Below are 26,055 nucleotides of genomic sequence, written 5' to 3'. Positions count from 1 at the left end.
CTGGTTGTTCTCGGCAGCGTGGCTCGCTCAGTGAGGCGGTGCCCTCTCTGTGCCTGGCGAGCTGTTGTATTTGAGTGCAAATTCTGCGAGGAATAACAGTAGATCTTGGCAGACTGGCAAATCTTTAATATATTAAACAAAACATATCTGCTAGAAACATTCTATTTATATAAAAATGCAAGAAGACCCCTTTAAAGACATTTCTTTGGCATACTTTCCCCTCCCTCCCCCACGTATATTGCAAGAAGCTCTCTGTTGATATGTCATTTGCTTGTAATGTAAACAGACAAAAAAAAAAAAAAAAAGTGTAATTAATAATACAAAGCTTTTTTATATAATACTGTCACAGTGCAGCAAGCGTATATAACAACTCAGCATCAGCAAGACCGTGTAGGCTGTGATATTGACAATAAGGATTTAAATTTATTAAATACCAGGCGCGATGAAACATGGCTTAAGCCATCGGTCGGGCAGAGACGTGGAGGCAGGCAGGGAGAGGCAGAGCCGTGTTACACCCTGGGGTGCCCCAGCCCTGCGGGGCGAGGGTTCCCCGAGGGTGGCTGAAGGTGAGACAGATCTGCTAAGTGCTTTTCCTTCCACCGGTTTCTGGCTCCCCGTTCCTGCCTGGTCCTCGCAACCCCTTGGGAGGTAGCTATATTATTAATTAAACTCATTTGCACGCAGGAGAAAATGGAGGCCCAGGGAGGCTGGGAAGGGCAGGGGAGGTAGCAGGCTCCCATCCCACCGTTACTTTTAGGGCTGGGGTTGGCGTCAGCTGGGCTCAGCGCTGGACAAGGGGTGCAATACAGCCCTGGTCCAGTGTGCTGCCCTGTACCAGCATAGGGATGGGGTGCTCCTTGCCCGGCTCCAAGGTAAGCAGCCTCCTCTCCTTTTGGGAAACCTTCGAGATCTGGCAGCGGATGGCTCCCAGACCCTGCTGCTGTCTGCAGCATGGCTGTTTTACCTGCGTGCTAGAAAAAAAGGGGGGAGACTTGTTTTTAAAGTGGGAAAAATAAGTGCTTATCCAAGTTCCAGCCCTTTGAATGCATCATGTGAACCGCCCAAGGAAGTTCCCTAATTAATTGTCATCTATCTCCCACTTGACCAGGGATGGCCCCTGCTCCCTGGTGCTTTCCTCTCATCTTACACGAGTGCGAGGCCAGTAGCTGGGGGTGGGGGGTTTCTCCACCTTCCTAAGAGCAAACCCGGGTACTTTCTGAGTGCGCATCCCTGGGCTGAGGACAAGGGCCTGCTTTGGGTCTCTGCCCACGGCTCGGCTCTTTGGTACTTTGGCAGAAAGGGTCAGTCTCGGCTCTGGCAGCGGCACAGCTCCGCCAGCCCACCCCATTGCATAGCTTATGCCTCCGAGGGCTTGGGAGCCTTTCCTGGCTGGGATTTTAGTGTCTGGCATTAACACAGTGCAGACAATCACCTCACCTTGGAGCTGAGGCTCCTTTTACCTTGTGCTTGCTTTGCAATATGGCTTTTGCTTTGGCAGCCGCCTAACCCACGGGGCTAAACGCTGGCATCTTAACACAAACGGATAAAAACTTTTGCATGTAAAAACATTCCAGACGGAGAAGCTGCTCTCTGGCTTGCCCAGCAGCAGCTTGCTCAGGCTGGGGTCGCACGAACATCGGTGCTACGGTGCCTGTACATAAAGGGCACTTGGTGTGGTCCCCTCAGCGGGAGTATTGCAGTCGTGGCACAAGCGGGCTATTGCCAGAGCACCCGCTCCTGGAGAACACTGGTCGGTAACGAGGCACTCTCATCACTTACTGATCTGTCTATACATATATACATTCAATAATATAGCTTTGAAAAATAGACATTTGTTTCCTCTGTATATTATAAAATAGTATTTAGGATCAGTCTCAAGTGACATGCAGGAGCCGTTAAGGTACAGCTGCAATTCAGGCTGCTGGAGAGCAAGGATTGCCTTTCGCCTGGGGGCCCCGGCACCGCTGCGGGAAGCTTTGACCCTCCTCGGGGGGATGGGTGGGCCTGGCATCACCCTCCACCCGGGGTGAGCTGGAGCCCCCAGCCCCACTAGTGCACGTGGTGATTCCCACAGTGTCACCTCACGGCTGCCCCGAGCGGCTCCAGCCACGGCTCCCGAAGGAAAATGCTGCGGCGCTGTGGCCATCCAGTCCTTCCCCACCTTTACACGGTGGTTTCGCTCTTCCAGAGGCCTGTCTTCATGCCGGCCACGCTGTCGGCACTGGCCAGGTTGACGTCGTACTTGCTGCCCTTGAGGCCGCCGTTGTGGCTGGCCACGTTGAGTGGGTAGGACCGGCGCTTCGCCTCCTTCTCGGCTGCGCTGGCTTGCCGCAGGTTGTCCCTGCTGGCGCTCCTCCGGCGAGCCTCGGCGAAGTCGGGTGCCCGCCGTCCACCGTCGCTGCCTTCTGAGTGGCTGGGTGCCATCTCCCCGTCCTGGGGGGCCCGCGGCCCCCCGCGGCCACTGCTGATGGGGCTGTTCCTGCTGCTGTGATAGCTCTCAGAGTGGCTGTTGTGGAGGCTCCCGCTCTCGCTGGAGGGATGCTCCGAGGAGGGGCCCCGCAGCATTTTCAAGCGGTGGTGCTTCCCGTCCCGGCACTGCTTAGTTCTGCCGCGGTGGTTCCTGCGGCCGTGGAGGTTGCTGGCGTGCCTGCCAGCACTGGCCGTCCTGCTGTCGGCGGTGTCCGGCTCCGGGCAGGTGGCTGGGTGGGCGTCCGCCTGGCTCTGGGCTACCTGCAGGTTGGTGAGCTTGCAGCGGCCCCCGGCCGAGCCGGCGCTGCTGGGTGAGGAGGAGGAGGCACTGGAGCGAGCCGCCTCTGGGTCGCAGCCGATGAAGACCTGCGAGCCATCCTCCGGCACCAGCCCAGGGTGGACGTACGCCTGCATGGGCAGCGCGTTCCTGTAGGAGGGGCAGCAGGAGAACCAGGAGCTGAGGACGTCCCGGCGCCGGATGCAGTGGTGGATGAAGATGAAGAGTCCCAGCGCCACGGCGGTGACGCCGTAGAGGCAGCTGAAGACAATGTTCAGGTACCAGCGCTGGGACACGGCCATGGCGCCGAATGTCCACAGGGCGATGTACAAGGCGTGGGTGGTCACCAGCGCCCAGAATTGCACCTGCAGAGAGTAGATGCCATCTGTCTCAGGGCAGGGTGGCCCCGAGTTCAGCGTGACGGAGATGGACCCGGAGTCTGTCAGGAGGTCACTGGCACCCCCCAGCTGCGGCGGTGGCTCCAGTGGCTCGGGGACATCTTTCCGGCGTGACGGTCGGCACTGGAGGCTGAGCCCGGCGCAGAGGAAGTAAATCCAGGTGACGAGCAAGATGAAAGCCACAGGGACGTAGAAAGCCCCCAGGCTGGGCCGCCACACCAGCCAGCAGCTGTGCGGGAGGAAAGGAGCGCTGATGAGCAGACCCGGGTGCCTGCGCATGTGTTGTGGTGCTGCGATGCTCAGCACCCTGGCCGCAATGGCACGGGCTCTGCGGAGGCCTGCTGGCTGCCTGGCTGGGGTTTTTCCCCAACATATGGATACTTTTGGGACAAATCTCACCAGTCTTGCCCCAGCTTGCCCAGAGTCCTGGTGCTGCCAGTTCCCATGCCCCGGTGAAGGGAGGCTGCCTGTTTGGGGAGGAAGGCACGGTTGAGCAAAGGCACTTACTATGGGTTGTTGTCATGGTAGTTGTGGATGTTGACGGCCGCCGTGATCCCGCAGATGATGAGGGGGATCCCACCAGCGATCAAGTAGAACCTGCACGGGGGAGACAGCGTCACCGCACGCCTGCAGTGAGCCCTCGGCACAGCCACGGGCAGGACGGGCTTGTAGGGCAGAGGAAGCCCCCCCAGCTCCCCGTTCCCCCCACGGGGAAGGGGTGTTTGTACCGTAGCATGGGGCTGGGGGCTGGCTGGGACATGTCCCCATCTGGCTGCTGCGGTGCCTTCCAGGTCGCCTCCTTGTAGAGCACTCTGGCCTTCACTGCCATCCACAGCAGGGTGGAGAGGGAGGAGTAGTGCAGGATGATGCCGACCTGCAGGAGAGGGGCAATGGGTGGGCAGGCGGGTGCTGCAGGCACGGCTGCGTCCCCGCCGTCACCATCCTGTGGGTCTTGGCAGGGTGACACCTCACTGTGCCAGGCTCAGCGGCCCTGGGGGCGGCAGCAGGGCGCAGGGGCCCTCCCCTCGCCCCCGGTACCTACCGCTTGGCACACAATCAGGTAGCCGGTGAGGGTGATGCCTCCGGCAAAGACGGCGGCCGTCATGGCGATGTGGAAGCAGAGGTTAAGCAGCATGTGCCAGCCCTTCCGCGGGATGAGAATGGTGCTGGGAGAGAGGCACAGCGGGCACCCATGAGCTCCTGCCCAGCCCCGAGCGGGACAGTTATTTACAGCACGCGAGAGCCACAGCTCCCGCAGCGCCCATCCTGCCCCCGCTGCTCCGGAGGGATGCTCTGACACAGCCTGCCCCGGCCAGGCAACGGAGCAGGCCTGACAGAGAAGCCGTACACGTAAGTGTACACATAAGCTGCTCCAGCTGCCCGGAGACACCACCCAGGTGCAGCCCCTCCAGCCACCGCGCGGCCGAGGCCAGCGCCAAGGCGCCCGCTCACCCGTGGTTGACGATGTAGGTGATGATGGTGGTGAAGAGGCAGAGCAGCAGGATGGCCGTGCAGGTGTACATGGCCGGGTGCAGCACCTCCACGGCACCTCGCGCCTCGCTGGGGAAACCGCTCAGCTCCTGCGCAGCCCAGCACAGCCCGTCAGGCCCTGCACCACCCGTCCCCATCCCTCCGCACCACCTGCCCGCAGCCCCCAGGCTCCGCACCCCTCGGGCAAGGACCCCAACCCATTGCTCACCCCACCTACCATGAGCACAGCCACGTTGCTGAGGTGCCGGCAGTGCAGGGAGGTGACGTTGGGCTCGCGGGCGGCCAGCTGGCAGCCCTCGGCGCTCCAGCCCCCCATGCCCTCCAGCACCTCGAAGTTCCAGTATGCAGCCACTGGGTCTGCACCCTCCCCAGGGTGCCGCAGTGACACGGCCACCGGCTCTGACAGGTTTCCCACTCCGCAGCCATCTGCAGCAACGGAGAAACCTGGTCAGCAGGACATGAGCCACCCCTCCACCTGCACCCCAAAAGGGGCTGGACACGGGGGACCCCCATACTGCATCCCATGGGCACGTTGCCACCTCGCCGAGGACCCCCAGGGATGGCTTCGCACTGCAGGAGCACCAGGGCAACACCCCAGGGAGCCCCACGGAGCTCCATCCCCCAAGAAAAGCCCCACACAGGGCACCCCAAGCCCCCCAGACATGCAGCCCTTACAGGTCCCGGCGTAGATGACTGGTGTGGCCACGCTGCGGCGTTTGCCGTCATCAGCCAAGCGGGAGGAGTTGCCGGTGCTGCAGAAGAGCTTGCCATTGCGGAAGACCAGCAGCTGGAGCTTGCAGTCGGCCAGCGGCGCAGCCGGGACGGGGCTGGCGAAGAGGCTGGGTGGCAGCTGGATGGAAGCCAGGGCGATGCTGTTCTGCGGGCAGACGGTCACTGGTGAGCAGGGGCTGAGCCCACCCCAGCACCTGCCCGGCCCCTGGCATACCCGTACCTTGATGTGGAAGCTGGTCAGGGAGACGTTGGGGCGTCCCGTGGTGCAGCGCAGCCTCAGCTGCTGGTCGGGCATGGGCTCGGCCCCGCGCTCGGCTGGAGGGGGACGCCCGGCGAGGACCCCGTCCCGCCGCTGGAAAGCCACGCAGCTCAGCCCCACGTAGCTCTCAGGCTTCACCACGTACGCCTCGAAGGCGATGTTGCGTGAGTTCTGCCAGGCACAGCACCGCAGGGCATCAGCCCTGGCATGGCCAGAGACCCCTGGCATGGGCAGAGACCCCTGGCACTTCCAGAGAGACTCCCAGCCTGGGCAGAGACGTCTAGTGTGGCCAGAGACCCCCAGCATGGCCAGAGAGACCCCTGGCAATGGCCAGAGAGACCCAGCGTGGGCAGAGACCCCCTAGCACAAGCGGAAAGCCAACCCAACAGCTCCTCCTCCCTCTTCAGCCCCCCACCTCCAGGCAGCCCCCCCTTTGCCCCCCACTCACCACCGCCATGTGCTGGGAGTTGCTGCTGAGCGTGTGGGCGGCAATTTTCTCCAGGGAGCGGACGATGCTGGTGCAAGCCTTCTCCTCCTTCTGCGACATCCACAGGATGTGGTCGTCCACCAGCATGATGTTGCTGGCCATCTCCACAATCACGTCCGTCAGCTGCGAGGACAGTGAGCGGCTCCACAAAGAGCTACTGCTGTCCCCAGCAGCAAAAACCCCATTTCATGCTTTTCCACCGCAAAAACACCCGGCAGGGCTGGGGCAACCAGGAGACAGGAGCAGCGCTCGTTACCTGCTTGATCTGGTCCACGTAGCCGATAAATTTCTCTATCATTTGTGCCACGTAGAGGACATCAACCATGTCCGAGAAGTTGGCTGCCTCGGCCGTGTAGACGCGGAGCTGGTGAGCCAGGGTCAGGGCATTGGAGGCATTGATGGGCATCTGCAGAGCGGCACGGCCACGGTGGGGTGACGGTCACCGGCTGCACCAGCCCCCTGGGCACAGCCGAGCCCCCCCCGGTCCCCGGCTCACCAGCACAAAGGTGTAGAGGACGCGGGTGATGTCATTGGTGTAGAGGCAGTGGGAGTAGTCACCCTCCTCCCAGCGCCCGGTGCGGTCGCAGCGCCGCCATGCCTGCTTCTCCGCCGCCGCACCTGCGCCCGCCGGCCCCGTGGCGAAGGGGTACTGCAGGCAGGGCTGGTAGGCGGTGATGCCTGCCAGGGTGCGGGGCCACCTGCGGGCGCAGGCACACGGTGACCATGGGGCACCTGCCACCAGCAGCCCCCTCCCCAGCCTGCTCTCCCCGTGCAGACCCCACCCAGCACCACGCCACGGCCCACGGGCACCGCAGCCCCCAAACCCCCGCAACAAGCCCCTGCCCCCCCTTGGCTCTGCAGGGACCGGGGGTGATGCTCCCCAAAAAGCTGCCGCTGCCCCCTCCAATCCCAAATCCCGCTCGGCTTAGCACAGCACAGAGGAAAGCAGTGGGCGATGGAGGGGCACCACTAATTTAAGCCACATTGACTGTACCAGTAATTTATATTCATAACGGCCCCACCGGGGTTACGGCGGGCGCCCGGAGCCTTTTGTCTCGTGCCAGAGAAATTCCAACACCTCTGCTGCTGGAGCCAGGCTGCGCCGCCGGCACGGGAAGCCCTTCAAAAGAGCTCGTGCTCCCTGCGGCCGCTAATCGCTACCAGACTGCCGGTCACCTGCGGCGAGCCCCCCGCCCCGGCACACACCGCTCACGCTGTACGTGGCACACACCACGTGCACTCCCTGTCCTGACGTGGCACCTGGCCCATGGCCACACCACTGCTGGCCCCTACCTGAAGTCCCCGCGGTTGTTGGTGACCCGCTCAGCAGGGCAGTAGGATGCGGAGGTCTCCAGCACCACGATCTCCACCTTCTTGCTGACGTTGCCCTGGGAGGTGGAGACGGCACACTCCCACTCGCCGTTGGCAGAGATGTGGATGTTGGAGAGGATGAGCTCGCTGTGGGCAGAGGGGACAGGCTGGCACGGAAGGCCTGCCCCACGGGAACCCGCCACAGCGGTCCCTCAAGCTTGGGGGCATGAGGACACACACCACCAAGCACAGAAGGTGCTCACATTTGGCATCCCACCCATGGCACTTGGTACCCAAAAACCAGCAAGTCCTGTAGCCATGAGTGCCTGTCCCCATCCTCGTGTTGTTTCCACCATCATCCCCACCTCATCTCCATCCCCATCCCCATTATGTCCCCATCTCATCTACATCCCCATCTCATCTCCATCCCTGTCCTCCTCATCTCATCTCCATCCCTGTCCCCATCCCATCTCCATCCCTGTCCCCATCCCATCTCCATCCCTGTCCCCATCCCATCTCCATCCCTGTCCTCATCTCATCTCCATCCCTGTCCCCATCCCATCTCCATCCCTGTTCCCATCTCTATCTCCATCGCATCCCTGTTCCCATCTCTGTCCCTTCCCCATCTCCATCCTTGTCCCCATCGCCAACCTGGTGATGAAGGTGCAGTCATGGATCAGGCTCTCCTCCACGATGACACCCGTCCGCTCGTCCTCCTCCACCGGCTCACGGTTGTGGTACCATCGGATCTGGGTGCTGTTGTCCAAGTAGGTGGCGGTGCACTGGAAGGGCAGCCGGTCGCCCTGGAAAACCACCTGGCGCAGCGATGGGATGAGGTGGTGGGTGTGCAGCTCCGGGGCGCCCGCTGCGGGGGACACAGCCGGCCGGGTGAGCCCGCGCCCCCGCCTGCCGCCGCCGCCCCCGCCCCGGCCCCGGCTCACCGCAGCGGAGCTGGCTCTCCCGCGCGCTGCGCAGTGGGAAGGCGTGGAGGTGCCGGGGGTAGACGCACGCCGTCCGCTCCGAGATCTGCGCCGAGCGGTTGCGAGCCCAGGGCAGCACCCAGCGCAGGTTGCAGTCGCACGTCAGGTACTCAGTGGCAAAGTCCCTGCAAGGGCCGGTGTCACGGGGTGCCCGCGGGGTCATGCCATCAGCCCCGAGACCCTCTGGCAGGGCCCCCCTGGCTGTTGAAATCCTGGGGCACAAACTCACACGACTTTCAGGGAGGGGAGCTCGTTGAAGACGCCGGGCGGGAGGCTGGAGAAGATGTTCCCAGACATGTTCCTGCAGGACAGGAGAGAAGGGTGGCGTGGAGGGGACCGGGGACCTGCTGGGAGAGGGAACACCTCCCAGGCCCCTCGCTGTGCCTGTACACTCCACCACGGCACCGGCCGAGGGTGGGCATGGGGTAGCCACAGCCTGACGAGCCCCCACGCTGGGCGGAGGCAAAGGGTAGGCGGCATCCTTGGGCATAGGGAGAGCCTTGGGATGCAAAACTGCCAGCGATGCCCCAGGGCAGGGGACAGCCCCGGGGGCTCCTTGTGAGCCAGGGAACAGGGCTGGCCAGGGCATCCCCAGGGAGCTACTTACAGCCTGAGCAGGTTGGGGAGCCCCTGGAAGACGCTGGCACTCAGGCACCCAATGCGGTTGTTGGAGAGGTCCCTGCAAGGCAAGCGGAGGGGCCATCAGGGCTGGGGACGCCCCGCTGTCCCCGCTCCCCCCTGGGCTGGTCCCAGGCTCCCTGCGGGGGCTGCACTGGCACTTACAGACGTTTCAGCTCGGGGAGGCCAAGGAAGGCGCCCGGCTGGACCGTGCTGATCAGGTTGTTCTTCAGGTCCCTGCAGGCAGACAGACACAGAGCTTGGGGGGAGCCTTGTCTGCAGGAGACACAGCGCTGTGGGGCCGAGGGCATGAGCGCACCCCGATCCACCCCCAGCTCCCATCTCCCACGCATGGGTTCCTCAGCCGCCCCAGGTGCTGGAAACTCCCCTGCAAGAGCCTCATTAGCAGCTTTCCATCCCATTTCCCGCTCGTTATCTCTCCAAAGGGCGCAGGGAAGGTGTGAGGCTCCCTGCTGCTCAGGGGGGGATGCCAGCCCCTCTGCACGCCCTGGCGCGCTGTGGAGCATCGCATGCCCATGCACGCTGGTGGTGGCCACCGTCCCCTCCTGTACATTGTTTCTGGAGCAGCCATATCCCGGCGGGTTATCTCCTGCATGCGGGATAAGAGCCCATCGCAATTGCCAGCACGGCCCCAGAAGGGCTCTGCAGCCCTCAGGAAGCTCATTTGGGTTATTAGCCTGATGGGAGGCACGTATCTAATCAGAGGCGTGTGCCGGTGTGGGGTGTGGGGTGGCTGCTGGCACGGTGGGGTGCGCCGGTGGCATCGGCTGCTCCATCCAGCCCTGGGACCGGCGAGGTGGTTCCTGCCGAGCACTGACGCTGGCCGGGAGAGGAAATGGGATCCATATGGCAATGCCGTGTTTATTTATAGCAGTCTCCACGGTGCTCGTTGCCGGATCGCCTGCTGCTCCACGTGCGGCCCTGGGGACACCCATGAACCACAGCCCCCGTCTGAAGGCCACAAGCTGGTGCGCAGGACGGGGGAGCGGTGCAAACCCTTCCGGCAGACCTGGGGGTGCAGGCAGGCATGGGGGTCACACCGGTGAGACACGAGGGGAGGGAGAGGGAACCCGGGCGGCGCTGCCTGCACACTGCAAACGCATGGACGTGCTTTGCTCCCAGACCAAAACTCACTCCAGTGACTTCGACAGGTCCCCTGCTGACCCCAAATGGGCAGGGCTCGCGGCAGGGGGACACGGCCCTGTGGTGGACCCCAGGGAAGGGAAACACGATGTGATGCCTTCCCGGCCGGCATCATCCCAGCCCCGCTTGGCTGCTGCACCAACTGCCCATGCCGGCCTCCCTCAACAGGGAAAAGGGGTCCTGGCAGCTCCGATGGCCGGGTGCCCCGACAGGGGGTGCGGGCAGGGTGCGGGCAGGGTGCGGGCAGGGGTGCACTGGGGCCAGGTGAGCGCCGGTGCTGAAGGAACAGCTCCGCTCACCTGCACCGTCACCTGCACCGTCACCTGCACCGTCACCCACCGCACCAGCAGCCGCCCCGCAAACACCCACCCAGACACACCAATGGCGACCACCAGCCCCACCCCCGCTCCCTGCCAGGGCCCAGCCAGAGATCCCAAGGACCCCCAGCCCCTCAGACACCCCCTGGCACACACCCCTCGCACAGCCCGCAGCAACCAAAACGTCAACTGCCAAAACTCAGCGCCGCAGGCTCTGGCCTGGGGGCTGGGGGCTTCCAGGGACCACCGGCCAGGGATGGGACCCACCGGGGACCATGCTGGGCCCCGGGGGCGCACGGCCAGCCCACGCCTGGCGCTGCGGGGAGCCTTCCTCGCTCAGTCACTTCCTCCCCGCTGGCCAGGGGCCCGGGGCTGCTGCTGCTGATTTATGATAAGGCTCTTCTCTCCGCACTGCGGTTGTTTGCCTTCGCGTTTCCGCCGGTGCCGAGCCCCCTCCTCCCCCTGCCCTGGTAGGGTGACATGCTGCAGGCACGAGAGCCAGCAGCGGCACAGCGCCACGTGTGCATGAGGACCCCCCACTGCCACATGTACATGGGGACCCCCCTGCCACCATGCGCACATGGGGACACTGCAAACCAACTGCCTCCTTCCCTGAAGCAGCGAGCCGCAATGCACGCAGCAAACCCTGGCACAGAGGGCCTGATCCAGCCCGGTGCGGCCGCAAGGAGCCCAGCACCCCGGGGCTGAGCCCACAGCCACACAAGCACCCCTGTGCACACAAGCACCCACCGCAGCCTGGTGTAGACGGGCGGGTGGACAGACTCCATCGCCGCCACTGTCACCCGGCTGAGCCCCGTGGCAGCCCACAGACCCAAGGAGGGGGCACTGGCCCCAGTGGAGGGCAGGACGTTCCCAAGCGGGGCTGCGCTAATGAGCGTGGCCGCCCTGGCTGCATACCGGTCCTGCTCAGACTCATTAATCTCATTACGCCGCTACAAATCACCAGAAATGCCAAGCTGCAAGCCTGGAGGGGTGGTGGTCCGTGGGGGCACCCTGCACACCACTGAGACCCTGGGAACAGGTTTCCCCCCTTCTTGTTGGGACACCAAAGCACCCATGGTGGGCAGGCAGGGACCCCATGAGCCCCAGGACAAGAAACAAGGGGCTCCGCAGCCCCCCACCATGTCCCCACCGTGCCAGCACTGTCCCTCCATGGGGCACGTCTGCACCGCGGCCCCAAACCGACCCGATGAAAACAATTATGGCTCATGTCGAGAGCAATCAGGCGCGGCACAGCGCGATGCTGGCTGGCCCGGGATGGGGGAGCGCTGCCCACGGCCCCCCCCGACGTGCTGGTGCTCCCTCTCCAACCCGCGCACGGTTTCGGCACAGCAGAGGTGAGCGGGAGGTGACATGGGGTGACAGCACTCCCAGAGCACAGAGACTTTTCCAGGGACCCTGGGGGCTACAAAGCCATGGTCCCCCCCAAGGTGCCAGCCCCCCAGCTCTGATGCTGCCATTCCTGGGAGCGCGGCACCCGCGGCGGCCCCAGCTGCTCCCTGCCCGTGTGCATGTTAATCCCTCCCGTTAATGAGAGCTCGGAGCTGGGAGCAGGAGGAGGTGACCCCACGCCTTGGAACCGTGCTGGGAGGACTCAGCCAAGCGGGACTGCAGGGACCCAGGGTCCCCAGGGTGACTGCTTCCTGCTCACCCCGAAAACAGCCCCTCAGGGACTTCCACGCCTTTAAAATCCCAAACCAGCCCCAGCACCAGGCACTGAACGCTCTGGCATGCCTGTGCCACACCGCAGCGCCACGCACCCCAACTGCAGTGCCATGCACCCCGCTCAACACCGTGTACCCCATGCACAGCACTGTGCCCCCAGCGCTGCCCAGAAGAGGATGGCACCCACCGGGCGCTGCATGCTCCAGAGTGATGCCACGAGCGGGCACTGTGCACCCCCTGCCCTGCAGCCCCCGTCGCCTCCGGAGCAGCTGGGCTCTGCTGCAGACTGGGGCAGGTGCACACAGTGTAACTCGAACAAGACCCACGTTAATAAACGCTTCCTTGTTGGGGCTAATGAAACGCAGGTGGTGTGGGTCCCGCTGCCCCTGGGGAGCCCCCGTGAGCCCCCCAGCCGGTAGGGCCATTGTTGTGGGGCTGTGCCAAACCCCTGGCAGGGCTCTAACCCTCCTCAGACCCGCCACTGACCAGATGCAGTGGTGCGGCTGCAGGGTGGCACTGGCAGCACCTGCCCTGGTGGGTCCCCAAGCCCTGTGTGCTGCCTGCCCTGCCTGCATCCTCTGCTGCCCGCACCTCCCTGCTGCCCCTGCCACCCGCCCCCTGCCCCTCTGCATCCAGAGCCATGCCCTGTGGGAAAATACCAGGCCAGGCGCTGCGGGGCAGGGACCCACCGCCCAGTGGCAGGGGACCCCACAACTGCAGCCCTGGTGCCAGCACCACGTGCCGCAGATGATGCCCAGCACAGAGGCCCACCAGCAGCTGGGCCACCATCCCAACGGGGCAGCATCCCGCAGCGGGAGCCCGCTCAGCCCCGCTTGGCGCAGGAATGCGTGAGACCCTCACGGGGCCGTGGCGGGGAACAAAACGCCCTCAGTGCGCCGGTCCCCATTCCTGCATACCTACAGATCAAACCCATATGGGGGCCATAAATCTCCCCTTATTACAGCTCCCTCCATAGAGATGCCTTTCATGAAGAGATAAGAAAGTTGACTTTGTTCGGGGGGACAATGTTGCTTTTCATACCGGCCCTCACGGAGCGTGGCCCCCCCGGTGCCTCCTGCCCCGGCACAGCTCCCGGGGTCCCTGGGATGCCGTGGGTGCCAGCAGCCAACCCTGTGCCCCAGTGCCGGCCCTGCCGCAGCAGCCGGCAGCGGCATCAGGAGCAGGACCTGTGCAGTGCTGCCCGCACCGGCCCCACTCGCACCCATGGAAGCCCTGCCGGCACCGCGCTGCTGTGCGCCCCTCCAGCCCCGACCCCCCAGCCGCCCACCGGGCACTCACAGCTTCTCCAGAGCCCACAGCCCGAAGAAAGAGCCATTCTCCAGCACGGTGATCTTGTTGTTACTCAGCAGCCTGTGGGAAGAGCAGAGGGAAAGGCAGCCCTGTTACTCAACCTGCTGGGCAGGAGGTCCATGTCCCGGCGACCTGCGGGGCTGGAGGGGGAACAGGGATGGCAAGAAGCGGCAGCCCCAGTTGTGCCGCCGAGGTGGTGATGGTGAAGTCCCAAGGACAGGCTTGCATGGCCAGGTGGGGACAGGGGATGTGACACCTGTGCTGGGATGCCATGCCATGGTCCATGTGTATGGCAGCACCAGGATGGAGGCGCCTGGGACCGTGCTGGCTCTTGGGGTGTCGCTCCTGTACCTTGGCCTGGGTGTAAGGAGCTGCATGTGTGGGCAACGAGTTCCCCAGCCCAGCAACTGCACCGAGAGGCACCCTGAGGACCTGCAGCCAGGTGAGGACCCCGCGGCACCCCCAGCTCTTGCCCCCCACCAGCCTGATCCCCTCCAGTCACTGCATTGCAGCCATCCTGGGGGCCTCCCAGCACTGGGATTTTATCCCAAAATAAAGAGCTTTCCTGACCAAAGGGGCCCTTGTGAGGTGACAGGAGAGGGAGGGGGGCACAAGCATCCGACAATTCAGCCAGGAGCTCATTAAAGCACATCAGTAGCAATTAGCAGAGCCAGACCGCAGCCTGGGGACAGGAGATGGCTCTGGGGACCAGAGGTGCTTCCCTGGAACTCCCAGGCGGACGCGTGGGCACCGGCAACGTTCCCGCTGGCAAACGTGACCCAAAAGCAGAGTGGGGGCAGGCAGCAGCGGGGGCCGAGAGGGCACCCTGGAGCCCTGGCCAGGGGCGAGGCGAGGGGAAAAAAGGGCTCATTGAGGGCCGGAGCCGGGGCTGTTTACACACGGGCGGGCTCTGCCGCCGGGCTGAATGGTGGCTGTGTGCTGCAGAGCTCCATCCCCTCCAACACCGGCCTGCAGCATCCGTCGGCATCGCTCGGCTCTCCCTGGCCAGGCTCCCGCGCCGGGGCTGCCCCAGCAGCGGGTGGGATCGGGACCCCGCACGGGGGCTGCGCTGCAGCGGGGGTGGCTGGTGGGGAGGGGGGCAGGCGATGCAGCACCCCCGTCCTGGGCCGCATCCTGTGCTAATGAGGAGCTGCCACCGGGCACCGCCGTGGCCGCGGGGCCCTGCGACCCGGCTGGCAGCGGGGATCGGAAGCGTCCGGCAGCCCCGACAGCCTGCAAATTGCTTCCACACGCCGACGGCCGGAGCTGCCACAGCCGGGGCCACGTCTCGCCCTTTCCTCCCTGCGGGGACCACGCTTTGGCAGGGCTGGGCTCACCTCAGCACCAAGCACTGGTGCTGGCCAACAGCAGCCCTGGGACCCTGCCCGGAGCTGGGGGCAGCAGGGGTGCTTCCCGCATTGCTCCCCGGCTCTGGGGCACGGCAGCCCCACGGCGCACCTCGATTCCCCATCACAGTGCCGGCAGGGACTGTTGCTCGAGGCCATACCGGCCCCAATGGCTCCAGAAGGTTTTAATTCCAGCAGCAGCAGATTTCACAACCCGGCAAAGCCTTCGCAGGCTGCGCGCGCATGGGGGGACCTCGGGGGCTCCCTGCTAGAGCTAGGGCAAGCAGAACCCCCTGCCTCAGGGAAGCATGATGGACCCTGCCACAACAGCCCTTGGGGCTGCATGAGCTGCAAGTGCAGAAAATGGACAACTGCATGAGACCCCGGTCTCAGACCTCCCGGCCCACAGTGCCAGGGGGTCCGTGGCATGACCAAGGACACATGCAGCCTCTGGGCAGAGATGAGCCAGGCACCCTGGGCGAGCCGGACCCGGCCATGCTGGAGCCTCCCAGGGCAGAGGGAGACAACCACAGACGTGCCACCAGCACAGTGGGCAGAGAGCAGGCAGCTGCCTGCACCGGAGGCCAGTGCTGGAGAGCTGCACCCAGCTGGGAGCGCAGTCCCCTGCCACCCCCCAGGACTGAGCCCCGGTGCCGGGGATGCTCGCTTTGTTCGCGGACCCCTGGGACCATCTGCATCTCTGCCATAAAACCAGCGCTCCCCGCCTTAAAAGGCAGCATCCCGCGCCCCGATGGGATCAGCCTCCCCTGTGATCTGCAGCCAGGCAGCCGGGCCAGCAACCCACCCGCCGACGGCCGGGAAAGCAGCCACAGGGTGCCCTCCTCGTGGGATTCAGGGCAAAGCCACCCCTGGAGCCACCAGCCCCTTGGGACCAGCCATCGGGGAGCGCAGGAATGGCTGGGACCCTGACATGGTGCGGGGGCACCCTGAGCCACTGGCACTGCCCACCCGTGCCGTGCTTGGAGTCTGGTTTCCCTTTCCTTAAGGAAAAGAGGTCCCTGACCAAAAGGAGTGTTTGGCACACCAAAACTGCACGGACAGCAACGACTTGACTGAAAGTTCTCTCCCTCATAAAACATTTTCTGGGTAGCGATCCTGGCTCTTCTTTTCCCTGCCTTGTAGAAGCCAGCCGGGTCACGTTCCCCTGTTACAACTCACATCCTCAAACACGGTTATATTTTGTTTTCTCTAGTTTTATGGATATTTTGTTCCAAAAATTTTTCTGTTTTGTTTTTTTTCCAGGAAGTTCTCATCAGGCTCCACGGGACTTTCCGTTCCCGTGCGTCCGCAGGCAGCAGAGTCGTGTGCAGGTCTCTGGCACTATCCCCTTACAGAAAATTTACTGAGAAACCCTAAAATACAACAAAGTAAGTGTCCCTGAGAGGCCACCCCAACCCAGCACAGGGGGGTCACAGGCGAGCAGCCCCCAAGCCCCACTGGGGCAACAGGACCCCTCATTAGGACCCCGTCCTCGGCACGTGGGACCGGACCTGAACCCCTTGGCTGGATTTCAGAGCCCAAGGGCTGCCCCTGTTCTTGTTCTCAGCTGGGAGGGGAGATCGACTGGGGGGGAAAGGGGATGGGGGGCTGGACGCAAACCCCGCTGCTGCCCCGCAATCGCCCTGGCTTGCCGTGGCCAAGGTGGCTGTTGCCACGGGCAGGCTGGGGAGCATGCCGGTCTGGGGTCACGGCAGCTCTCCGGATACTCCCTGAGGTCTGTGTGGGGCTGGGGGTGCAGAGGGAATGCGGTGCCCCCATGTCCCAGCCATCCGCAGGCTTGGCAGGCCATGAAAGCACAGCTGTGCTCCTCCAGAGCCGCTGCTCGGCTGTGCCTTGGCTCCAGCCCAGGCTGGGACTCCTCACCTCAGCAGCACTGGCAACGTCCCGGCAAGAGGTACCCCCTGCCCCAGGCTCGGAGCAATGTGCCCAGCACAGGGCGGTGGGAAGGGCTGGGGACCCCGTGCACACCCCCAGCCCTTGGTGCCTAACCACCCTCACGCCCAAGAGCATCCTCCCAACCAAAACGGTGCCTGCAGCCCACCCAGTCAGCCCGAGACCCTCTGGTATCACAGTGCGTGGGCAGGCGGGTGGCTCCCGTCGCCTGCCAGGGACAGCCCTGCTGCTGGGACAATAATCGGCTAATTGAGCGATGGCTGGAAAAGTCTCTCTGGACAATGCAGGGATTAAGGACCAGAGCGTCGAGTCAAACGGAAACGACAGGGGGATGTGTGGTGGGAATGGGGGTGGCCGGGCAGGAGCCCCCCAGGGAGCATCCTCCCATCCCAGGGGGATACAGCCTTGGAAGGGGTGCAGCACCCTTGCTCCCACCCACCCGCACAGGGCTGTCCTCGGGGCTCAGACCCCACGAGGCTGCAGGCAGGGAGATGGAGCCATCCCTTCTCCTTCCTTTTTTTCATCTCAAAAAGAGGAGCCAAAAGCGAAAAAAACGATTGTTTTTTCAAGCGTGCTGGAATCCACTTGGATAAATAAGGGCTCCAGAAACTGGGCTGCTGAAACAATAAACTTCCTCTGGACCCAACCAAAAAAGGACGCGGGGAGACGGTGGCTCCTCAGCACGGGCCGCAGGGGAAAGGCAGCGGCGCAGAGGTTAATAAGGGGGGGGTGGGGGGGGCTGTGGGGGTGGGGAGGCTGGCTATGCTTTGCTCTCCAAGTGCATTAATTCAAAGCATATGCTCGCAGCAGATACGGTGCAGACTGCGCCCCGAGCACAGCTCACTGGTTTGCAGAGGGGTTTTAGGAAAAGAGAGGCCCCGGAGCTGGCAAGAGGTGGCCGAGGGCTCCGGCACCAGGAGGGGCTCTGGAGGTGGCAGCATCCCGGGGGGGACCTTGCAGCTTCCAGCCCAACAGGGCTGGAGACCCCCGGACCTGGCAGGGGGCTCCCCCTTCCCACTTTGTTTGGGCACGGGGTGGGGGTGGTGGGGGGTGGGTAGCTCTTCCCCTCCCCACGATGTGCCCCGGGGCGTTGCCTCCAGCCTCACGTCACGCCGGGCTATTTCGGATGGTGAAAATTATTGTTCCAACCCTATGCTTTTGTTAGCACAGGAAAAATAAGCCCCGGAGAGAGGGCGAAACCTCCAGAGCCAGCACGGGGCAGCAGAGCCGGGATGCTCCGATGCACCGGGCAGCACTGTGACCCCACAGCCCCCAGAAAAACCAAACCTGCCGGAGCTGCAGCCTAATAAATAACAAATAGAAAGCTGAAAAAGGTTTGAGAAAGAAACCATCTGCAGGGCCCAGGATAGACCAGCCTTGGAGAGGGGAGTTCAAGTAGAACTGGAAATTGGTCATAAGTCAAAGCCCTCTATTCCCTGCAGACAATCTGTAATTTCAGTGCAATCAAGCTGTGCACATAAATGAGGCCTGTGTGGGGATTCCACATCTGGAAGAGGTTTGGGCTCCCGCCCGTGTGACAGTGGGGCTGGCCACGGCCGGCGCGGCTATCTGGGTCTCGTTAGGGATACAGTGCTTTTTCCATTAGGCGATTAGCACAGGGGTCAGCTGGAGGGGGAGGGAATTAAAGCCTTGTTACTACACGTCTGCAGAGCCCAGAGCCCCGGCACCTCGCAGCCATGCTGCAGGGATGTCCCCAAGAGGTGCCAAATCCCTGACCTCAAGCCATGGGAAGACCACAGTCCTGGGAAGCTGGATCATGATGGAGAGGCTGGGGAAGACCCCAGGCTGCGGCGGTGCAAGCTCTGCTGGGACAGCTGCAGCCAGGCGAGCTCTGCAGGGCTACGAGTTAAAGAGGGGTAACAACCCCACGCATTAAGGCTGGCATCACTCCTTCCTCCCCAAAATGAGCCGGGGCCAAGAATTAACCTCTAGGTATAAAACGGTGCAGGTGTCAGAGAGCACATGCTTCGTACCATCTGCTGGGCTTGCATGGGGCTGTCACATCCCTATGAGCATCATCCTGCTCACCAGACCCCACGCATGTCCCCGTGCTGGCTCCCTGCGCCTGCTCCGCACTGAAGGCAGTGCTTCTGCCTGCCCCGGTCCTGGCAGGCCACTCCGTGCCCGCCAGCCGCAGGTCTCCCCACGGCACGAGGTTCTCAAGTAGGACCAAAGACCGTCGGGATGCGGCTGGGATGGCTGTGGGTATTTAGGCAAGAACCAAAGCGCTCCATCCCCCTGTCCCGCCACCATCCCACAGCTCCAGGAGCTCCAGCACCACAGCCCCTGGCATCACACCCACCACCAGGACAGAGCACGACCGCTGGTTCCCAGCACCCGTGGCCACGCCGGGGCTGTTCCCTGCCACCGCGGCTTCCCCACATGGAGTTATTTCCTGCAGCTCCACATCTGTGGCCACTGCCTCGGCTCCCTCCCAAAGCAGCGATCCCTGATCCCTTCGAGGGGCCGAGGGAGGAGGAAGGGAGCCATGGCTCCGGCAGACGGCTCCCTGTGAGAAACCGCCACGTCCCCCGGGACACCGTGGCTGAGCCCAGTGCTGGCTGCAGGGCAGGTCCCCAGCGCCGCCGCCACCCCTGTCCCCTGCTCTGCCCCTCTGCAGGCTGCGATGCCAGCAAGCATTTCTCAGGCACAGGGGGTAAATAAGCAGCAGCTGCCGCGGATGCAGCCTAGGATTCCTTAGCGCAGGCCTAATAATTAAAGATAAATAAAGAAGTAAACCAAGAGTGTGGGAAAAAGCCAAACGAGAGCCAGGGTGAGAGACCCACACGGCGGCAGACCCCCTCCGGCTGCCCGACCTCCTCCTGCCACCCGCGTGTCCCCAGCCATCGCCCGGGCGGCCGGAGCGGTAGCGGAGGCAGCAGCCCTCCTGCACCGGCAGCTTCTGGGAAGAGCCTCCCCCACGCACAGTGTTAGCGCTAACGCATGCCTGCTTCATGCCTGCTTCCCCGGCGGCCCGGACGAGGACTGGAACAGGCTCTGCTTTTAAGCCGTTGCTCTGCACAAAACACACCACGCGTTTCCTGCGACTGGGGCAACGGTGATGCTGAGCATCCCTGGGGCACAGCGGGGACCAGAGCACCCCTAGGGCACAACGGGGACCTGAGCATCCCTAGGGCACAGCGGGGACCTGAGCATCCCCGGGGCACGCCATGGAGCCCTGCTCAGAACCAGCTCACCCGCTGGGCTCAAAATGTGGTTGTCCGGAGCGGGGTGTCCCCCGAGGCACGTGCAGCCCTTGCCACGTGCCCGGGCCCTGCTGGCTCCTCCGCTCCCTGCCCACACCCCAGCGGTTCCAGGAGACGCTCCCGAAGCTGGAGCCTCTGGTTTTGATTGTTCCATCTGGAAAGGGTTTAGAATAAATCATGTTTACTGCGCGAGAGCAGAGCCCAGGGTCACCGCATATTTGTAGGTTTCTGCCTACGCCTGTAGGTTTCATGTCACGTTTTAGTGGGATCGTGTAATGCCCTAATGCTTCTGCACGGTCATTCTAGCCTCTCCAAGGAGCCAGCCCCAGCACAGACTGCTCCAAACTCCCCTGTCCCACCAGGCACAGCCCACCTTGGCTGCTCCGCCAGCTCAGGGCTGCATGGGGCTCGACTTGTGCTCAACGTTGCAGTTTACACTCGCTCACGCTGGAGAAAGCACCAGAGCAGGCAACTAACCAGACGCTTTTCCCAAATACAAATTGACAAAGGACTCAAGCGTCCCTACAAGTATTTGCAAGGGGCTGACGTACAAGAAAGGACCGAAGGAGGAAAGAAACGAAGAGTAAAGCCCACCCAAGGGATGAGTGCGACTGGAGGGCCCAGCCTCCACCAGCCCTGCAGCCCCCACCAAGGGGAGGCCAGGACACACGTTGGTGCTGTTACTCTGGTTTGATTCATGCTTTTAATATGACCATCACACTTCAGACCCTGCTCGTGGCACCCACACAGCGCAGGCTGTGTCACAGCCACACTCCACACGGGGGATGGCAGCATCGCAGCCACCCCATTTTAACAACATTGCCACCCCAAAACTAAGACCCTTCTCAGCGAGCGGCACAGCACACGGGGAACCAAGAGATGCTTAGAAATAGCAGCGACTCCAGCACATGAGCAGCAAGGCGACCGAGCGGGTTCAAGCACGTGAGAGCAGACGGGGTGAGGAGCACGGCAGCCCACAGCCCAGTCCTGCGCAGCCCCAGTCCTCCACAGCACCCAACAAAACCCACCCGAGGAGCAGGAGGAGGAGAACCAAGGCCATGAGCACACTTGCGTGGGCAGGCAGGCATGGCCACCCTCCTGGGACAGCACTCTGGGCAAAAGCGATGTTCCCTCCAGCACAGCGCTGCCGCCCTGCCCTCAAAACCAGATTTTAATTCAAACGTCTCCTCCAGAGTTATAAATAAACCCTGCAACCCGCTGCTGCAGCGAGCAGGCGTGCTGGCTGAAACCCCAACCCTCCCCAGCACCGAGGGCACGAGGAAGCTTGGAGGAAGCTTGGAGGAAGCTTTAGACGCTTTGCACAAACCCAAGACCCGTTTACGGCTCCTGATCTCTGTTCAGCAAATATTTCCAGGGAGAACAGTCACTTTCAAACAAAAACATCCTCCCCCAGCACTCCGACAGCAAATGCTGTGGAGGGAAGCATGGAGAAGGAGCTCGTTTCCTGGATTTCCAGCTCACATCCACACTTTAAACCTGTCCCGCTGTCACACCGTGGGGACAGCGGGGTCCTGTCCGTCATTTCGCCACCGCGACACCCCGCTTTAACACCATTTAAACAACGTCACGCAGAACCCAGCAATGCTTTCGTTGCTACAGAGTCACTTACTAAATGAAGGGAAGTTACTGCTCCTGCTGGGCTCCCCGACGCTGCCGGCCTTCACCCCGTGCCCCCCGTCCCCCCCAGCACCTGCCCGCCCGTGGGAACACAGCCCCAGGCAGCGGCCAAGCGATAGACGCCGGCACAGAGCGATGCGGGGGTCCCCCCACTGCTCCCACTCCCCCGGGGCCACCAAGCGGCACGGGGTGGGCTCGGTGTGACCCACGCGTGGGCTCCCAGCCCTCTCAAGCTGCAGCAGGCTCCCGGCCGGGGCAACCTGGGGGTGCGGGGCCATGCCCGGGGAGCGATGCCACGGGACCGGGGAGCTGTACCCGGGGGAGCGGTACCCGGGGCCGGGGAGCGATGCTGGGGTTCGGGGGCAATGCCCTGCTCCGGGGCGTGGGGTGGGGGCGATGCCCGGGGCGCGGTACTCACAGCGTGGCGGTGCCGTCGGGCAGCAGGCGCGGCTCGGGCGGCGCCGGGAGCCCCCCGCCGCTGCAGACCACCCTGCGGCGGGGCGCGGCGGGGCCGCCGGGCGCCTTGGGCCGCTCGGCCGCACACTTGCAGCCCAGGCTCTGCGCGGGGCAGCTCCGCGCCGCGGCCCCGCCGCTCAGCGCCGCCGCCAGCAGCACCAGCGCGGCCGCCCGCCGCATGGCCCCGGCCCCGGGCTCCGGGCTCCGGCTCCGCGCCCGCCGCCGCCCCGCTCCCCGGGGCGGCTCCGGCGGCGCCGCCTCCCCCGCTCGCCGCGCTCCGCCGCCGGCCCTGGCACCTCCCCCGGCCCGCCCCGGCCCGCCCCGGCCCGGCCCCGCCGCGGGCACCGGCTCGCCTCCCCCCGGGGCGGCAGCCTGCGTGGGAGAGGGACCCCGCGGGGTGCCGGGGAGCCCGAGCTGCAGCCCCGCGCCCGCCGGGGGGCGAGAGGCGCCGGCTCCTCCCCGGTGCGGAGCGGGAGCCCCGGGCGCCGGCGGGGACCCCGCGAGGACACGAGCGCCGTGGGCCAGGCAGCCCCTCGCGATGGATGGCTGCGGCCCCCCGCGGGACGGGCGCGGGTCCTGTGCCCGGGGTCCTGTGCCTGGGGGTGCTGTGCCCGGGGTGCTGTGCCTGGGGGTGCTGTGCCCGGGGTGCTGTGCCCGGGGTCCTGTGCCTGGGGGTGCTGTGCCCGGGGTGCTGTGCCCGGGGTCCTGTGCCTGGGGGTGCTGTGCCCGGGGTGCTGTGCCCGGGGTGCTGTGCCAGGGGTCCTGTGCCTGGGGGTGCTGTGCCCGGGGTCCTGTGCCAGGGGTCCTGTGCCTGGGGGTGCTGTACCCGGGGTGCTGTACCCAGGGTGCTGTGCCCGGGGTGCTGTGCCCGAGGTGCTGTACCCAGGGTGCTGTGCCCGGGGTCCTGTGCCTGGGGGTGCTGTGCCCGGGGTGCTGTGCCCGAGGTCCTGTGCCTGGGGGTGCTGTGCCTGGAGTGCTGTGCCCGGGGTGCTGTGCCAGGGGTGCTGTGCCCGAGGTGCTGTACCCGGGGTGCTGTGCCCGAGGTCCTGTGCCCGAGGTCCTGTGCCTCGGGGTGCTGTGCCCGGGGTGCTGTGCCCGAGGTGCTGTACCCAGGGTCCTGTGCCTGGGGGTGCCGTGCCCGGGGTGGCCATGGCCATGCCCCCCCCAGCCCGTCGGGACCCTGCACTGCAGAGGGACCGCCTGCACAAACTCACGCAGTTCACTCCATGGTCACACAGCTCCGGCCCCTCCTGGCCTCCACTCCGCAGTTAACACTCGTCCCATCTCGCCTTCCCTGTTTGCTTCACTGGTTTCACGCTAAGTTAAATATTTTTCTTCCCGCTCCCCCCTCTCACATCCCCTCTGCCTCTTGCTCTGCCCCCAGCCCTCTCCCCCCCAGGGCTTGGGCCACGGCTCACTGCAGCTCCAAAGCAAAAGGATCAAACTAAGGCAATGAAGTCTCCAGGACCCTGTGCCAGGGAGTAGACGAAGAGGATCACGGAAGGACGGCAAGAGATGACTCTGGGAATGCGGTTTCTCTCCAGGACCAATAGTTTCTGGAGGGGAAAAGAAATTTATTCCTTTCTGCAAATAAATGCAACTCGCTGTGGCAGTGGTCCTCGGGAAAGAGGAGATATTCATCAGCACGCACACCCAAGGGGCTTCCACATGTGCTTTTGTTTGGGAGCCGAAGCAGCTCAGTTCCTGCACAACCCGTTAGCCACTCCACCGGCGGTTGCCTTGGTTCTGCAGCTCTTCCCTACCCAGGCACTCGCTGCCGCCAGCAGTCACGCTGGGGCGAGGACAGTGGCCCCCAGGGGCTCTCATGTGGGCAGTCGCACCCCCTGCAGACCTCCCATCCCCTGGCCTGGGGGATCAGCCACAGGCGCAGAGCCCTGGAGATTGGCATCACCTTGTTTAAAAGAGGACACTCAACAGTGCACCCACATCTTCCCCTCTTTTTTTGTGTTTTTCCTTTTTTCTTTTTCCTTTTTTCCACTGAGCAAAGTTTCCACTGCAGAAATTACCCTCCCGTGCTCAGCACTGCAGGATGCTGGTCCCAGATCCTGCAGCTGAAGCTGGAAGAGCAACAGGAAACCACTTGTGTCCAGTATCCGCTCAGAGATCCTGTGAGCATCTGCACAGAATGAAAGCCCTCCCCAAACCCAAAAGGGTGAGCTGTGCCTCCCTCTTTAAACACTGCAGAAAGTGAGAGTGGTCTTCCCTCCTCCTTTGGGAGAAGATGAACCTGCAGGCTGGAGCCCATGGTTCCCTCTGGGTGTCCCCAAGGGAGAGCAAAGACCAGTTTAGACAGCAGGTAGCATGCAGCACCACGCACGCTGCGCCTGTCAGCGCAAGAGCTGGGACTGAGACACAAGGCTCCAGCAGCTCGGCCCAGCGCTGCGGTGCTGAGTGTCTGGAGGAACTCAGCAGAGCCCGGCTCGCCCCTTGCCACGGGTGGTCCCGCTGCGCTGGGGCACTCTCAACCCCGGGTTGCCCTGCATCGCCTCTCACTGGCCCCTTTCATTTCTCCACCACAGGGAGAGCCAGGGAGATGCTCACACTCCTGTTCCTACCAACTGCAGCTCTGATAGTGATCCAAACCACAGCTGCTGCCCCTCTTCTTCCCTTTCCTTGGGGTAGCAGCCCTACAGTGGGCTAGAAGTGGCCCTGGGAAACCCCAGCAGCAAGGCAAGAGCTCCCTGTGCACGGACAAGGATGGGACTTGGCATGGATCTCAGGTCCTGGAGGATGTTGGTCAATGCTGGCAGCATCCAAGGGCAATCAGAGCTCTGGAGTTGTCTCCACGACACATTGAAGCAATCAAGCCACTGTACGTGGTCTTCAGAATTTCAATCTGCTATTAAATTACCTCCAAGAACAGTCAAAACCTTGTCCAAACTAGTAACAAATGTGAAATACCCGGCCCCGGCCCGGCTACGAGGAGAGAAGCTCAAGCAACACTTCCCACATGCTTCAAGCCTGATGGAGTTCGGGTTCTTTCAACTACTTCCAAGCCCCTCTCTGTGCCTTCCCAGCCCAGACCCCTCCTGATGCCTCCTGCCTGGGAGACAACAAGGCAACCTGTCTGAAACTCCATCACCACGGACATGCCGGTGCCAGATGCCAAATCCCCATGCCTCTTGCTCCCATCCAAAGGTAAAAATGCTCCTTAAGCACTGTAGGCACATGGCAAGACAACAAGCACACGACTCTCTAAATTCCTTTCACTGGGATCCAATAAAAACCTTGGCAGTTGCCGGCCTTCCTGCCGGAAACCTGATATCCCAGAAATAAATACGCTTTCCACTTTGAAGGGCTGCAGCGGGCTCTGCCGCGGGGTCGAGCTGCTCCTGGCTGCCCCCCACCCCCGGCTCTCACCTGCCCGCAGCATCTCCGGCCGCAGCAGGAGCCTGAAGCAGAGCAGGGAACGGACCCAAATCTACCGGTTTTCTCATGCAAACCGAGTCCCCTGTGCCTGCCCGGCCATGTATCGGGGAGCGGGTGCTTTTGCGTCCCTCCAAGCCATCCCTGCTCAGCACCCACCACCTCCCTGCGCATCTGCGTGCATCAGCACCCGGCCTGCGCTGCCATTCAGCGGGGAGGCCAAGCTCGGCTCCAGGCACTTTGCAACACAAAGGATATTATCTGATAAAAAATAAATCAATGCTGGTTTTGTGGAGGAAGGGGAGTGAACTCTCCCGGACTCTCACCTAACGGGTGACCAGAGCGTGCTTTAGCACCAGTGCTTCCCTGAGGATGAGGATGGCCTCGGGCAGCCAGCCCATCTCTGCAGGAGCTAGGAAAGGAGAAGCAGCAGCACATCATCCCGTCCAGCATAATCAACAGTTTATTCCTTTTAGAGGCAGCCAAGCCTGCCCACAGATGCTCCCCAAGCCCCCAGGAAGAGTTTTTCTCCACAGCGCATGTGAAGCCCGGCTCCATGCACTGACACAGCTCTGGCAGGGGGGTCA

General features: G+C 63.4%; 1 protein-coding gene across 1 annotated transcript; it reads right to left on the bottom strand.

The window, feature by feature from the left end:
• Positions 1–105: 105 nt before the first annotated feature.
• ADGRA2 (adhesion G protein-coupled receptor A2) lies at positions 106–22,655 on the bottom strand. The gene is made up of 19 exons (XM_080370433.1): positions 22,044–22,655; positions 13,489–13,560; positions 9,188–9,259; positions 9,012–9,083; positions 8,634–8,705; positions 8,366–8,529; positions 8,076–8,289; positions 7,407–7,571; positions 6,610–6,811; positions 6,370–6,519; positions 6,075–6,236; positions 5,588–5,797; positions 5,311–5,512; positions 4,853–5,061; positions 4,597–4,724; positions 4,187–4,310; positions 3,873–4,018; positions 3,652–3,741; positions 106–3,373 (listed from the first exon to the last, which is right to left on the bottom strand). The coding sequence occupies exons 1-19, from the start codon at positions 22,259–22,261 to the stop codon at positions 2,164–2,166; spliced, it is 3,882 nt and encodes a 1,293-aa protein (XP_080226559.1). The 5' UTR covers positions 22,262–22,655; the 3' UTR covers positions 106–2,163.
• Between the last annotated feature and the right edge of the window lie 3,400 nt (positions 22,656–26,055).

Source organism: Falco punctatus (assembly GCF_963210335.1).
Source record: "Falco punctatus genome assembly, chromosome: 20".
Lineage (NCBI taxonomy): Eukaryota > Metazoa > Chordata > Aves > Falconiformes > Falconidae > Falco > Falco punctatus.
This window is presented reverse-complemented; position numbering and strand designations above follow the sequence as displayed.